Source organism: Cheilinus undulatus, linkage group 4 (genome assembly GCF_018320785.1).
Source record: "Cheilinus undulatus linkage group 4, ASM1832078v1, whole genome shotgun sequence".
NCBI classification, from domain to species: Eukaryota; Metazoa; Chordata; class Actinopteri; order Labriformes; family Labridae; genus Cheilinus; species Cheilinus undulatus.
Genome location: NC_054868.1, coordinates 38977840 through 38994963, shown reverse-complemented (window position 1 = coordinate 38994963; position 17124 = coordinate 38977840). Strand labels below are relative to the sequence as shown.

General features: G+C 37.1%; 1 protein-coding gene across 4 annotated transcripts in view; it reads left to right on the top strand.

The window, feature by feature from the left end:
• The first annotated feature begins 2745 nt into the window (after nt 1-2745).
• gab1 (GRB2-associated binding protein 1) overlaps nt 2746-17124 on the top strand; it is an 81318-nt gene continuing 66939 nt past the window's right edge. For 3 of the 4 annotated variants that reach the window (XM_041784511.1, XM_041784510.1, XM_041784508.1), the window contains exons 1-2: nt 2746-3179; nt 3303-3460. In XM_041784511.1, coding sequence (XP_041640445.1) covers nt 3389-3460 — 72 coding nt within the window. In that variant the 5' untranslated portion in view covers nt 2746-3179; nt 3303-3388. Of the gene's footprint in view, nt 3209-3302; nt 3461-17124 lie in introns of all 4 variants that reach the window. The other variant, XM_041784509.1, reaches the window with a different exon arrangement.

The window sequence follows — 17124 nt, the reverse complement described above, 5'->3', positions numbered from 1 at the left end:
ATGAATTGAAAGTTTATGACTGAGTTGTTATGATAGAGTATAAGTTAATGGATGTGTCACTTTCAAGTTTTATCTGCAGATAAAATGATCCACTACAAGAATTCAACACTTAAATTAATCTCAAATACAGCTTATTTCTTCTGCAAACCTGAATAATGTTATTCTTGAACTACCCAGTATTTAGTTGTGTAAGTAACGGTGCTGACTAAAAGAAAACAGAACTGAACTGTTGCTTAATACATCAAACCAATGCATGCATTCTCCCTGTTTTTTGCTTTCATTGCAAAACATTTGTGAACAAATGGAAGTGAGCATAAACCATGCAGTGACAGAATAAGGAACCTGGAAATCACATGAATGAATATAATTTCCCCATGAAAAGAAGACGGGAAGAAACGACTGCTTTAATATTGCAAATGCAAACTTATTTCTCACTAAATAGCAACTGATAGGGTAAAAACAATGGCACTAAAGCTTTCAAAAGGCATTGGGGGGGGGGGGAAATCAATGATTCTCAATTATTAATCAACCTTACCATTTCTCTTTTCTCCTCACTTTGGTTGATTTTTAAACTCCTGGGGATGGTATGATATCAATAAATTAAATGTTTCTCTTATAGTATTTATTTTATTCCTAAGTTCTCAAAGGTACATATGCACTTTTTTTTATTCTAATGCACTTGTTGTAAATAAGGCCTGGTCTGTTCATCCTATTGAATAGTGCACGTGGACTCAGATGTCCTCAGCAAGATTATTATGGATGCAGTGGAAACCACATAAACTAAACATTTATGCATCTGCACAGACAAGAGACAACGTTAAGGCTTCACAGACATGAATGCACAGATACCTAAAGCATTAAGAGCATGTAGCACAAGCCATTTTATGTTGTAACACTTTGGCTGCAATGCTAATTACATGGTAATTTAAAAAGAATTCATTATTTAGGATTGGTGTATAGTGTCAACAGGCTTTAATTGCTCCCTATTTTTTCATCAATACTAAGGCTGTTGGAAGGGCTAATGTGCCTGTACAACAGCTAAGTCATTAATCACAGGCTAACAGGAAACATCCTTTGGGGAAAGTGTTTACCATTACAATAGCATTCCAGTAAGATTCCAGAGATACCATTCTAAATCCATGGTAAACACCTCTCTGCCAGTGGATTATTCCCATTATATATGCATAGTTAGGTCCATCATATAGATCAGATATGGTCAACCAGATCAAGGTTACACTTGCATATAAAACCCCTTACTTACAACTTTGTTTGGCAGTGCAACACATACATTTATAATGCAGTGATAATAATACGTGTCCCGCATAGAAATCTAAGCTTGTAGCTTTGTAGTCTTGAGGCAATGTTTTGATAAGAAAATATTAAAATAACACATTTTACACTGTAAACACTGTATATGCAAAGCTTCCCCTCAAGAAAAACGTATTATAGGTACTAACGAAGACAAATACTTAAAAGCAAACCCAACACAAAGTTTTGAGAACACCACCGTCTTATATTCCTATTTACATTTTATGATTCTGAGTTTCCCTAATAAATTCGCATTCTGCATTCAGCAGTTTAGCTGTGCAATGATTTCTCAGGACCTTTGGGTGAACGCCGAGGTGGGTCAGTTCTTTGTCTTTTCTCCAGCTGTCTCTGGTCACAGTTCGTTTTCACACAGACACGCATACAGCTAATTAACGTCCTATTTTATATATAGAATCGCTGTGTAAGCACTTTTGAATTTTGGGAAGAAACACAAACGAATTTTGAACTACATGTCCCATGCTTGAACCTTTACAGTTTTCCCTCTATGCCGCCGCCTCCCCGTTTCGTCCTCTACATGAGTATTCAAGGTAGCAGAGGTGTTGATAAGCAACATCCGGTAGTAACTTTCGAGTTTTATCATAACTAACATTGAGGAAAACATGGTCGAAATGGTTGTAGATCACTGCCGTGACTATTGCCCTGAAGAAAGAGGTTTTTATTAAAACAAAAAAAAAAAAAAAAAGAAAAAAAAACACAAACAACAACAACAACAAAACAAACAAAAAACAAAACAAAAAATCCTTTTTTTCTTAATTGAAATTGTTGCATTCAACATTATTAGTGTTATCAGCCATGACTTTGACAATATCAAAATTAGTTGTAGTAAGTCTTACATTTTATAAGAAATTCAAATTTTCAAGTTTTTAAAATTGTTTACGACACTGTTAAGCAAAAACGTTACAAGAAACCAAACTGAAAATAATGGTTGAAATAGTTAACTTAGTCTAATAATAATAATAATAATAATAATAATATCAATAATAAAGATTTGGTTCACATACATTTACTTTTAGGATCAGAAATATACTTTTTTCTTGTAAATAAACTGTCGAAACTTGAGAATTTTGAGCTTTTTTGTTGAAAATTAAATATATATATTATTATCAGTAGTAGTATTTTTATTATTATAATGGATTGTTTATATCCAATGTCTTTTGTCAAGGGCAAGTGTATGTTGACATGTTAGGATTTTTCAGTGGAAACCATTAAAATTGATGTTTACCTTTTCCAAGTGGGTCCTGGGGGGGGCTAGATTTTCTTCGATATAAGTAGGTGGGGCCCTCGGGAAAAAAGGCTGGGAACCACTGGTTTAAATCAACGTTGAACACGTTTATTTTGAAACGGTATTCCAAACTTCCGGTCCTTGGCCGTTAACCGCGTTGTCTTGACGCCGCCATGTTCCAGAGGAGGGTGAGTTGAGGGAAAGACGGAGCCACCCTGTCAATCATAATTAAGGAACCATGGGAGTAAACTGGTAGTGAAGCTCGGCGGAATCATAGTGTTTACGGTGAAGATTGTTTAAAATAGCGCAGAAACGACAACTATGCACCGGTACACTATAGGACGTTTACATCTGTTTTTGCCAACTGGGAATCTCTCTACTTTGACGGGAATTAGCATGGAGCGCTGCATATAACAACAAAAAAACTTAACGACTCTCAGTTGCCTGCGCCTGTTTTTTGTCCCCACGTCGTTCCAGTTTGTACAAAATACACAAGTCACCGTTGATATTTGTACAAAAGGCGGCGCCGCGGAGGTTTATATGAACTCCAAGCTCGGGATATACTCGTTTATTTGACTACAACTCGTGGAAAAATCAGGTCGGTGCATTTCAGAGGACTGCCTTGTCGGTGAGTTGACTAACGAAGAAGGAGTGACGGTATTTACCGCTCTTACAAGCCCAAAACACTACATTTAAAACTTCTCTGGCAGTTTCACCGTTTGAGCTTTGTGCCAACGTGTTTTATTTTCAGGTACAAAGAGAAGACACTCCCCAGAGCAGACGAAACCAAACAGAAATCAGCGCCTAAACTCCAGGGAGAGCAAGAAAGGAGCAGATATGAGTGGGGGAGATGTGGTGTGCTCGGGGTGGCTGAGAAAGTCTCCTCCTGAAAAAAAGTTGAGACGTTACGTAAGTGCACTTTATATCCTATTTGTTACATTGTAATACGGTAACCTGTTACAAAAATGAGCCAGCATTTCTCTGGACACTTCAAGCACGGCGTAGGGACAAACACGTAGGCCCCGTCTTGTTTGCATTACAACTTATATGTTGTGCCATTTTCTTCTACATCCGTTTCTGTGCTAAGTTAGCATTGTAGTTCCTTACTGTAAGCAGTACTTTAACACGAATTAGGCTTTAACCGGCTTTTACCCTGTCCAACTGCATTTAAATAGGGCACACGGCTGTTGTTTTTGGGTCAAAGCTGAAACTCTTTCATTGTGTGCCAGCTTCCTTAATGGCCACTGTATGTCACTACACAGTGATCCAGCCCCACAGCATATCCTCAGAGGATTTGATTTTCTCAGGCTGATAACACAATACATTGATTGCATTGTGAAGTAATGCTTGTGCATTCACAGGCAGAGCTCACTGTGTCAAAGGTGGTGGATGGTCACGCCAAAGGTTAAATGATTTACAAAACATCTGCAGAATACATGAAGGATGACCCCATTCCTGTAAATTTCAAACAGTGTTTGTAGAAAGTTGTCAGATGTGCATAATGAAGTGTTGGAGTGCTTGTTTTTCTGTCAGAGCTTCCATTAATGTTTACAGCCTTTAACTGAATAATGCTTCTCACGCATCATGAGGACAATACATGCCACTTTCCTGGCCGTACATTTGTCACACTGGCTTAGAATTGTCTCCAGTTTCAGTGTGGTTTTCTCTGCTTATTTGTTTTGCATGTTGACAGCAATGGTGCCACTGCAAAAAGAGAAGGAAAAAAACACTTCAGCGCCACATGGGCTGTCAAGTCTACATGCTTTCGTTGTAGATCAGTGAATATCTCCGTTATTGATATTTGAATTACAAGACTTGCAACCTGAGAGGAGGTCTGGTTGTGCAGAAACCACAGGTCCAATGAAGACTTTATTCTGAAAGCCATACAAGAACATCCAGCCACAATGACAGCTTTTTACAGGACTGTCTTCGACATAAAAGTATCTGATATTAAAAGGATAAGAGTAGAATCTTGTGTGGTGCTGTGAACTTCCATCACAGGATGTTCTTACGTTGTACTGTTTAAGAGAATCTCCAAATCTAAGTGTTCACCATAATGACCCAGAATGGTTCTCCTTCTGTAAACAGAAAAGCTAGTTCACAACTTAATTGTTCTCTAAGGGATATAGCAGGTTGCTGCTCCACATTTATAACTGTTATTTGGACAGAGAGGCCCAGAATAGCTAGGAGGCCATCTCACAGTGTGTATGAGGAGCATGGGAACTGCTTTGATGAGGGTTTTATTAGAAAGACTTGGAAAACTTCTTAACTGTTAGGGTTTTACATACTTAAAACATCACAAACACACAGTTCCTGTTTTTATAAAGCTTTATTTTTGGGCTTTTGCCTTTGATGTGAAGATAGCACATTGGATAGAGCCATGTGAATGACATGTGAGGAAAGAGCCACAGGATGGACTTGAACCTGGGCAGCCCACATGGAGTGCGACCTAACCACTAGGCCATTTGCACCCCACAATGTTCCTGTTTGTGGTATTTCTTTTATAATATAAGATGGCTATTTTTTTATATATATAGAAAGAACATAACCTTGCAAAGCAGATGGATATGCCCGTTTCCTTGTTTCTCACTGGCGAATCCATCTGACAGGACCAATCAGTGACGAGGGGCAGTACTTTCAGGCGCAGCAGAGTCGTGGCCTGAGCAAGCAGCAACAAGAGGCGGGTGCAATTATGGCAGAAGAGCTTAGCGTGGATGCTGCGAAAGCGCCAGTTTTATAAGAACTTGATGACATTTCTTCGTTAAAAGAAGAACAAAGAACAGCAGTGGGTTGTTTTCTTTTCAAAAACGACAAAAGTAGAGTACTTACATGTCTTTAGTCGCCATGTTTCATGTTATTCCTCGATAGCGACTACGTCACGTGTTTTGTTGCTCTGATTGGCCCGTAGAGATGTGACAGACAGAACGTTCATCCAATCACACTCCGAGTTTTTAACTCCAAAATGTTGATATTAGTATAAGCTACCAAAACCTTGCCCTATTTTACTGAAAGTACCACCAATAGGAGCTGACGATTTGGGAAAATAATCTAATTGCGATTTTTTTCCCCCCCAATATTGCGATGGCGATTTGATGTGTGGTTATCCTTAAGTTTCTCATCTTATGTATTTTCCAACAAAAACAAGCAATAAATCATGCTATATTATAACCAACACTACATTAGATTAAAAAAGGGCTGAAAATTTTGAAAAAAAATCTAATTTTGTTTTTTACTCATATTGCAAATTGGATAGGATTTATTGTATTGAAGGGAATGATACTTTTTATGTCATCCTCATATTTAATCAGAAGAATATACAAAAATGAATAAAATAGGATTTTTTGTAGACTATTCTAAAAAATGGCTCTTGAATGTTTGCATGTGTTATGCGTAAAACCTAGGCTGCAAAAAAAGGTTTAAATTGGTATTTTGACTCAAATTTCAAGCTAAAGAAATATTTCAACTTCTGCAATTTGAAAATTGCAGCAGGCCATATTACAATTTAATCTAATTTTTGATTAATTGCCCAGCTCTATTACCAATGATTAACACTCTCATGTAAAAAGCAAAGCTGTATTATTTGATATTCTGGGATTATTTTGTTTTTAGGTTTTGATATCCTGAGACCAGAAAAACATGGAGTGAATACAGTGATTCCACATAGCAAACATAAATGAAACCTACAAACAGGCTGACTTATTTAAAATAAAGAGCATTAAAAAGGGTAAGCTCCTCCTGCCTCCACTGACAGGTCATATAGTCGTTTGTCACATGAGGCAGTGTAATCAATGGAAGTGCTGACTATCCTTTTTTTGCAGATGACTAATTGTTCATCCCTCACCTACTGAGGAATGAACCCCAGTTACAGATGCCCAGAATAAACAGAGAGGTTTTTCTTCGCTAAAATAGAAAAACTGCAGAGTTTAGGCTGACAAGGATTGGCAGCTAAGTTTTAGGGCAGATACTGGGAATGGTTGAACTATTAGATAACATAATGGCTGTTTTTAGGAGAAATAGGCCTACTGAAGTTAGTGTAGAAATGTTAACCTCTCTTATCTAAATTACTTTGGGCATAGAGAACAACACCTTATGAATAACTGTATTGTTTTAACTGGGTGCAAGATAGTACTTGAAACATCCTGCTAAGCTGCACATCTAAAAATACGAAAAAATTTTCAAAAACATTGAAGAATCTGCACTTAGAGTTTATGATTCTGGGCACTGGCAGCGTACAAACAAAGACAGTTTTGACAGTCCTCATTGACAAAAGAGTGGAGGAATCCTTTACATACAGGACGTACCTTGTACAAGTAAAAAAAGTTTTTTATACTGTATAACTCTTGAAAATGTCTCTGCTTTTCAAGAAGCTCTATTGGGATCGACTTTTCTTGGATCTTCAGGGGGATGCGGGGCTATTATAACTATTTATAAGAAAAACATGTTTAAGACACATTTTCTTAAGAGTTTTAGCAATGAAACAATAAAAGCTCATGTTGATTTTTGACCGCAATGTATCACCTTTTTTAAATTTATGTGGGTCCCGGAGGGGCTCAGCTCTTCTTAGATACAAGTAGTGGTGTCTTTGAGGAAAAAAGATAGGGAATTTTTGGCCTTAGGTACTTCCTGTATAGAGAACAGTGTTATGACACTGATAAAGACTGTGTGTTAAAGCGCAATGGTCTGTATGCTGCCAATTTCCAGAATTGAAAACCCTTAAAGGACACGCTTGAGTGCTGAGTTTACAGATTATTCTGTAAGGTATTGTTTGCTGATAAATCATTACCAGACCCATGCCAATGCCAACGTACAAGTGATTTTTTTTTGTTCTGTATTGACTGGTGAAGTAATCAAGTAACCATACGGTTTAACTCCTAACACCTAAGCTTGTGTGCATGAGTTTGGCTGTAAAAGTATATAAAAGAATGCTGTGTTTCATGGCTATCATGTGATTTGGTTTGTTTGCTAAGTTAAGATATTTTGTGATAACCTGTGTGGATATCAGCCATAGTAAAATGTTGTGGTTACATCTGATAATACTGGCTCAGACTGAATCAGTGACTGTCCCTAATACCTCTTGAGGGTTGAGACCATGACAACTACAGTTTCCTATCCTAATTGTTAGTTACATGCGTTCACTTGGGATCACATACATTTTAAATTAGAAGTGAAGCTAAGGTGCTTTATGAGAAAATGAATCTATCCTTCAGATATGACTCTCTCAGAAGAACAAGGCCATGGTCTGAAGCTACAGCTGGTAGAGAAACTTGTCCTAACTTCTTTTCTAGAAGTTAAAATACTTGAATGTTTTATGTTGGTTGTAACATTGTCCCAGTAATGTTACTGGGGAATATGAACCAAAAATCATATTTTAATGTTTTTAGCTGCCAAAGCATTATATGGTGGAGGTGGTTTAGGCACCTTTACTAACAGCTAGTTGCACAATGTAGTCCTTTACATGAAGGTGCTGCTTGAGCTCAGCTGGTGGAGCAGGTGTCAGTATACAACGGCTATACAGAAGCCATAGTCCTTGATGCACTGCTAACAGGATTGAACCCCCCCGTCCTGCTGCTTGGTGCATGTCTTCCTCCACTCTCACATTTCCTGCTTCTTATCCTATCAAATAAAGACAGAAATGAAAAAAAACAAAACAAAACATAAAAGAAGCACAGTATTGTCAGGGGGTCTTATTGTTCACAATTTTACGGAGCATTAAGCCTGGCATCAGATTTTTCCAACTCAGCATGAACCTAAACTATATTGATATGAACCAAACTATATCTTGTTTGGAAAAATATAATTGGATCTTAAAAGAACTCGCCCAGCCCTCCCCAATAATACTGTAGATTTGCTGCATGGCACATTACTGCTAGGGCTTTCTCTGTCTTGTTTTCATTTAAAATTAATATTGGAATTAGTCTTATCAATAACATTTGGTAGCTTATTTCGTCACTTCAGCACCATTGTTTCCATCTTCTTCGTCTCTCAATTGAAACTGAAGTAAAAATCTTGCAGTGATTCTACAATTGATTTGATTTTAGAAAAAATAGATAGGGATGCAGAATATTGGACTTTTGCTGATGTTTGATATGGCAATTTTTACAAATCAATTTCAGCTAATAGCAATATGGAAATGTAGTTTAGACCTAAAACTTTAGTCCTTTAAACACACTTCAAAGTTTAAGGATTAACCCAAAAAAATCAGTCCTGATGACACACTTTAGGATTTAAGGAATGAGGACGAACCAAGAAAAAGAATTGAGCTGGCATAGCTCCTGCCTAAAAGTGATTTGTACATACAGCCAATACAGGACAATAATTCCAGCTGATATAATTGTTGTAAATATCAGCAGAAATGTTCATATTTGCTAACACAGATGATTAAGTTTTAAAGATAAAATTTGCAGATACTAATATGAGAATAATGTTGTGCATCCCTAAAAATAAGTACAATAAATCTTTCATGCACTTTTCCAAATTATCAAAGAGTAACTGTAAAATGAAAAAATAAACGCTATCAGTATACTGAATCCAAATGAAATCAGAATAACAACTATTATGTTGTGATGTTGTGTCTGGTTTGATAACTTTAATGCTAACACTGTTAAACCTAGCTGACAGTAACCCTTGGTCCGTGCCCTCTCTTTTTGTCAGGGTATAGCACACAAAGATGCCAACCTCTGAAATGATCAACCAGGCGTTAATGTTCATCTGTCAGACAGTGGTGTTTCTTGTAGGACAAAATACATTGTCAATAATGACCCTGTCTGTATGACTGCATCGATACTGAAACAAGTAGATTACCTGTTATTGCAAGTTTTGTTGCTTGATTAATGACTAAATAAAACACCTAAACAAAAAATTTTATTATAATAATACTTGAGCAAGCCACCAAATTCAGAATTATTTTATTATCCCTTTTTCAGACTGAGCATTTGTAGACTAGAAGCGGGGGCTCCAGCTTTCATGGTTAACCACTTCAGGCGAGGTTTGACCATACCAGCTCTGTTGTTGACTTGTAGAGCTCAGGGGTTAGCTCAGGTCAGTTGGGTTGCCTTTTTATAAGCAGCCAGAACCACCAACAGCTTAACTCTAGTAAAATATCACCCTTTAGATTCTGACCAACAAAAATGTGAGTACACAGTATTCAGTATCCCCAAATTTTGGTCACTTAGACCTTATTTTGTTGTACCATGAAAAAAGACATTGATGGACACAGTATCTTTCTGTATTAGATGAAACCTGAAAGGTTGATTGTGTATTAATTGTTATGGTTATATAGGCTGCCATGTAAAGAAACTCTATAGTTGCTGTACTTTTAAAGAGAAAAGGAGAGATTCTTATGGTTTCAGTTTCATGGTGATAAATGTAGATTTCTCAGTAATAACGTCCTTAAAATTCTCAGAAAAAGACTCAGCACTTCCTGGCTACAGTATCTGATTCAAGGGCAGCATGGAGGTATCTAACCATATTTGCTTTTGTAGGTCTTTTCCTAGCCAGGTGTTGTCATAACTTTATTCTCTGTGGTTTTTCCATTTCAACGAAACAGCAGTTTCCATCTGGTTCTCCTTTTCCACATTCATTTCTTGTACCTTCTTGATTTGTGAACTTCTGTAGAGGTACACTTGTAAAACTGTCTTCAAAGGGACAGATTGTAGACTAGTATCTCGACGGCATCTGTAGTATGTTATCACAGCGACCTGCGGAAATGCAGGGATGATAGTGCACAGTCATATTCAGCAGATCAGTAGTTTTGAGAAAGCATGCGTGTGATAACACATGGCATAATCAAGAAAAGATTAATTTACATAAAAAACAAGACATCTTAAACACTATGAGCATTTTTCTGATTTTTTTTTTTAAATGTTTTCCTTACATGGTAATACGTATAGATTTGGTATGAGGCTCTAAAATGTGCATTTAATTCAGCAATTATATCTCTCATCAGCACCGGAGCAAACACCCCGACCTCTACTTAATACTAGTCTAACCTTTCTGACCTTTTACAATACCTTAAGAGGATTTATGTCTATGTACAGTATGTAACATTTTTAATAACATTCAGTGCCATATATTCATCACCCATCCAGGCATGTAAAGCTTTACATATGGTTCATAATCTTCAATCTGTCTGCCTGTCTCAGCCCCGTGATAGATCGTGTGACCTCGTCACCTCAACCTGTCCAAACAGCCTCAAACCAATGACCTGACATGCGAAGGAGAGGCGTTATAGATACAGCGTATGAGGTGCTGTGAGGGTAGGCACTGTATGCAGCAAAGGATAAACTGTGACTTCTGACGATATAATTGTACTACAATCAAATTCTATCCCCACCCACATGGACATTTCTTTTTATGAAAACACATCAGCTTGTGTTGTTGTTTCGAGATTAATTTGTTTTAAAGAAAAAAGGTTTCTTAAATAACGAGGAAGTTTTTACATAACGAGGATGTGTTTTTGTAACTCAGAAATCTTGTAAAGGTCTTCTTGAATCAGTTTTGGTAGAATACCTAAAACTAACATTGACATGACCAACTAAAAAAATTTTTTTCAGACATGCAAATGATTACTGAACATGAGAATGATAAGAAACTGAGCCAGCCTTATTTTGTCATGCTTGCAGAAATGCCATGCAATAAGTTAAGCGATATGTGTCATAAGAGTTGGCTCCCCTCCCTAACTGACCATTTATTAAGCCCAGCCCTCCTTACTGTTACTGGGGTGGACAAAATCTCTTGACACGGGGCGCCTTCCTATTTAAAGCTGTTGAAAATACTGAGTGATTTGACTAACTTTTTACTTGGTTTTAATTGATCTGCTTCTTAGAACTTGGCCTCAGTAAAGAAATAAAGACCAAAGAAACATAGGATGTATGTATTGTGTATAAGAGTAGCTCAACACCTCTAAAATCTTGTGAAAGTGATTTAGAATATTACATATATTCAAAGCTGTGACAAAATTTGCAGTCCACAGATTTAATTGTGAGCGATTCACTGCTTAAGCCATTGTGTGTGTTTTTCATGCTGTATGCATTAGTGCTGCACAATTTGGTAATAATGTGAAATTATACTGGACAGTATTGCTATTTTGACATATTAAATAAGTGATAGCATGAGTCTACTTGCATGGTTACTGATGGAAATGTGGAGATTAAAAATAGTTTTAAAATGTGTACTTCTTAACTCAAAACATACAAATATTTAGTAGCATAACACAATACAAAACCTGTTTTTTTTCCAGCACTCCTTTCAAAATAACTTCATATCCTCCAAAAAAATCCCTTTTTAAAAACAAAGGATCTTCTAAAATGTGCTACAGTAGCACTGTTGTAAACTTAATGGCAGTTTTTTTTTTTAACCTTTTAAGTACTACTTAATACAAAGGTCATTTATGCATTTTTATAACAGCACAGCCTGACATTGCAGTTGCGATTACAGCACTAGTGCAGCGCACATTTAATTGTTTTTCTATTGATCAAGAGTGGCTATCTCACATTCTTACTATCTCTGTTCAGAGTTGTTTGTAAATCAGCAGTGACACAGAAACAAAACATGGCATAAATGCAGCAGCTGTTAAAACACTGTCTTGCTCTAAAACTTCTCAGACAGCATTTAGCCTCAACATTGCAAATTAAGGTGTTAAGCTTAGTGTTGCAGAGTCCTGAGAAAAGTCAGAAAGCACAGGGGACACTTATTTGTTTGTTGCAGCACCATAGTTAACTTCAGCCATTTCCCATTATTTAACCAGGCCTCCAACCTTAATCACTGGTTATGTTTAAAGCAAAGACAAGAGTAATGCTTAAATAAAAAAATTTCATGGCATATTACCTCAATAAGAGCCATTTAGTAACCACAATAAAAGTTGCCCGAATAGCCGACTACTTGTTGAATAGCCGGAGACTAGTTGACTGTTAAAAAAGTCATTAGTTAAATATTTGGTGCTAATGAAGTCAGCTAATGTTGGCGGTCTCCCCTGCACAACTTTAAAAATGTGCTTTAGAGATAGCACGCTATACATTCAGACCTGCTTCTCCAGCATCAGTGTAGGGTTATTTTGATCTTAACACTAGTTAGCTCACATTACAGAAAAGCAACATCAACATTATATTTATGCTGATGCTATTGGCAATTTGTTTGTGAGTTTGTTATCAAGAGATGTTAGTACAAGTTAAAATTACCAGAACATCATAAAATGTCAGTATTATAAATGTTTTCTGTTACCGTCGATAGAGATGAGTATCCAAATCGGTTACCAACATGGTCCCGGTACCAACACATCTTATACCAGACCAAATTACAACACAGATACTTCATTTTGATTCCCTGCCACCCCAATGTGACCCCCTCCACAACAAATGAAAGGCAGGAACTATCAAGACACATTTACTTTATTGTTTGTCTCATTCTAAACCCTGTATATACATTTTACTTGAGCCTCTTAAAGAAGTTACACTGCCTTCCTTTTCTTGTCTTATGCTCTACTGGGATAATTTTAAGGTATTTCTGTGAATCAGCTACGATACCCAGACAGCTTTTATTCTCTTGACAACTTTCAGCACTCCTTTTCTCTCTAAAGTAATGATTCAGGCAACGTTTAAGCACTGCCACTGAATAAAAAGTATTGATGTAGCACCCGTACCAGAAAAAAACCCAAACGATACACAATCTTAACCACTGAACATATATAAGTACTCCTTATGTAGGCAATGGGCTGACTTACCAGTGTGGTTATCCTCAAAGTTACATGCAAAGAAGACATTTTTGATAACTTACCTTCAGCTTAGGAAACAGGATACATCTAGTTTAAGATGCAGGCATCATAAGTTGCTCTTGCAGACACCTGAAACAACCTTTTAACCATGCTGAAATGATAAGATTAAGGTCACAGTGTCACCATGAGGCACTGAAAAGACCTGTCCTGGGGGAAAGCTTTAGTAACCCAGCAACGCTAACTAAAAGAGGAGGCTCTCTGATTGGTGGATTGGTGGATCAGCAGGCCAATTCTGCTAATATCTGTATATTTCTAAGTGACTACCAATTACTTTCAAGAGCTTTAGCTTAACTACCGTTGGACTCATCCATTACAGTAACCCTTTCATTTCATTTATTCTCCGCCTTGCTTTCTGTCATTACCATTAAGAAGAATCTGAAACAATGAGGGCTAACACTTAGGTTGGAATAGGTACTAGGGCTGGGCAATTGCACATTAGATTAAATCACAATATGACCCCCTGCAATTTACAAATTGCAGAAGTTGCAATATTTCTTTAACTTGAAATGTGTCAAAATACCAGTTTAATAAATCTTTTTTTTCAAAGATTTAATGCACATTCTGCAAATATTTAAGTGTCATTTTTTCATAATGGTTTACAAAAATCCTCCTTTTTGTGTTTTATGTTTGTTTTTCTTAATCAAAATGAGTGACATAAAAATGATAATGCTCTTAAACAAAGCAAATGACATCACATTTGCAATATGAGAAAAAATAGTTGGCTCATTCTATCTAAAATGGATAAAGCCTAGCATTACTTCACAGCTGGTAGCCAGCCTCACCTTCCCCACCCCAGCTAATTGGTCAAAAAATACATAAGATTAACCCAAGAATAATTGCATATTAAATCGCAATATTGGGGAAAAAAATCGCAATTAGATTTTTTCTGTAAATTGTTCAGCCCTGTTAGGTACTGTCTGTGTCAAGCTGAGTCTCTTCTTGAGATCTTGTAGTTTTACACATAATTGATAAGAAGTTCTTGCTTTAGTAAACAGCTAACATTTTCAGTTCAGCAGCAGTAGAGGATGTAGAATGACATTGATTTTTTAATAATATAATCTGGATGAACTGCTTCTTTCACTGGTGATCTTTCTTTCTACTGCACATCACTGTATGGACCAGTATAATGAGCGTTGGAAGCATATAAGCATTTTCTTAAACACTTTGTATATACCTTAATAGGGCCTCTGTGCTGGAGCAAAAGGCTGCTGGATAGACCGGAAGAAGGAAAATATTGAACCCTGAAGGTCCTCTTCTGATGGCCGTAAAGGGAGACTGAGGATAAACTCCAAGGCAGTCTTGAGCCCTCTCAGCAGGGGGAAATGCATTTACAGTGTACACCACTGTAGCCATTAGCCATTACTTCTGATCTGTGGCTGACTACTTACAGTGGAAATAAAGAAATTTGTGCCCTACAAATAGAAAAGTGCTGTCAAACGAAAACAAAGGCACAGCTCTTAAAGTAGAGGATTCATTAAATCTGCTTAGCAGGTGGAACAGAGAACAAACACTCACTTTCTATATACTCCCCCTCCCAACATGTTTGATGAAACAAACAAACAAGCTACCCGGACAGGATGCAACAGAGGGGGATTTGTGCGGCATCAGCCTCGGAGGCTAACGAAAAAAATGCTGGGGCTGTGTCCTGACACAGCTCTGTATTCAGAGTGAGCAGTCTACTGTTGTGTGATCTGCCACAGCTCGAAAATGGATTGTATGTGCCATTAATTATTCAATGTCCATTACAAACAAATAATCATTAAATATTAATATCTGTGCTACTGCAATAGTTATCCTTACCGGCCCACTTTTGTCCCAGACACACTCTGCTGTTGTTGTGTTATACATAGGTGTATCAGTTGCATAGAGGCCAAAATGACAGCAAAGATAGGCTGAAAAAACTTAGAAAAACTATAAAAAAACAGACTAGAGGCTGATTTATTTATAACTTGACTGCTCAGCAGAGCCAAGAATGAAAACACGGTTGTTTTTCAGTTGTTGAAATCTTTGTTTAGGCCTTTGTGTAAAAACACAATAGAATTGAACACAGTCTGCAGGTATTTATAGTGTAGTAAGCCTGAAATTATCTTATTGCATCACAAGGGGAAAACACAGTCACAAAAACAAAACAGCCAGTAATAGAAGAGGCCTCTCAAAGAAAGCCTTGCATAGAATTTGTGTCACATTTAGATTATTTTTTAAAGGAGTTGTCCTTTTGAAAAGAAAATGAACTAAACTGCTTTAGTTATATATTTCATATAACCTCAGAGGGATGCATCTGCATATTTCTGTGAAGCATACTCATGGATTTCTGCATCTGTTCCCATATGGTGACCAGTTTCCTCTCTGGCTACATTTGCTGGGATTTGATTATCTGAAGGGGAGAACAATACAGAAAGCTTAGATGGCCCAGTAAATTAAATTAAACTCAGGTTCACATCATGGTGAACTTTCACTCACTTCTTAATGTTCCTCCCTGAGAACATCATCTGTTCATTTTCTTAAAATTTGAACCAGCCATGATGCTCTTGAGCAATAGAATTGCTGTTTACACCAGCACACAGCTATTTACTGTTTCAAAATAAAGTCAAAACCAAAGGTGATTGTTTAGCTCCTACCTCTCAATCAAAAGATTTACTACAGAGTAAACTTTTGGTCAATGTTCCAGGACAGCTGAATCAACCAAAAGGTCAGAGAGGTCCAGTTATCCATTAGGAATTTTTTTCCAGCTGAAAATTGATGGAGTTGTCCAAGAGATAGGAGTTTTACAGCATTATATGTGTTTTATTAGCACGATGATTACTATCGCAATGCAGGCAGTAACATTTCTAAAAAAGTAAAAATGAGGAGATTCAATTATTGTGACAATCAGGGCAGATACTAATGCATTTCCAATTTTGTTTTTCCATGACTTTTATGTTATTCTTTGTGTCTTTATTAGCTTTGATGGAGCTTTTCAGTTACATTGAGCAGCTTTGCTCTACTTGGTTTGACTTGGCATGGCAGCCCAGCACGGACGGGGATTTGCTTTCCACCTAGTTACCCATTTTGAGGGCGTGTCTAGAGCTGATGATGCAGCCTTTTGAGTCAGTGATGCTAAACAGCAGCGTTTCAGCCTTGTTTAGTTCAAGAGTTGGTCATTGTTTCTACATCAAAGTTTATTCTTGTTCTGCTAATCTTCTAGTTATTTAGCAGGTATTTCAAAGTTTGTTGCAGTGTTTGCTACTTAAACACGTCTGTGAGGCGCCTCCGAGTGATGATGAACTGCTATGATGTCACTGTGGTGCACTTGGAGGCGGAATGGGTGTGCTTGGGCCCTGCTCCAGAGCAGGACCATTTTGGGCAGCCAAAAGTCATTGCTGAAAAGCCCCATGAGATTTGATGTATTTACATTTTTAAGCACAGTCTCTTCTTAGTAATGTCACAGATCATTTCAGAGACAGTGTACTGCTCCCATGTTGGTGACATTTTCTCTCAAGTGGGACCATGAATACAAATCAAATCAGCATTTGTCCTACTGAAGGTTTCTTCTGTCCAATACAAATCTTCTACTTGGAACCAGAAGTTGCTGTACGTAAACTTGCCAGCATTAAATCGATGTGCCATACTTGATAAACATCACCTAATGACGAAGGATGTTTTTAGAAGTAAAATTAATGTTTAATGAAAGTCAAGTTTTATAAAGATGATCATATGAGGATATATATCTAAGCTAGCTAGGTTAATGCTAACACATAATGGAAATTGTCATTAAAGTTCCAGTGGAGTGATTAGAAAACCTTTGTTTAAGCTTTGTTGTATGACA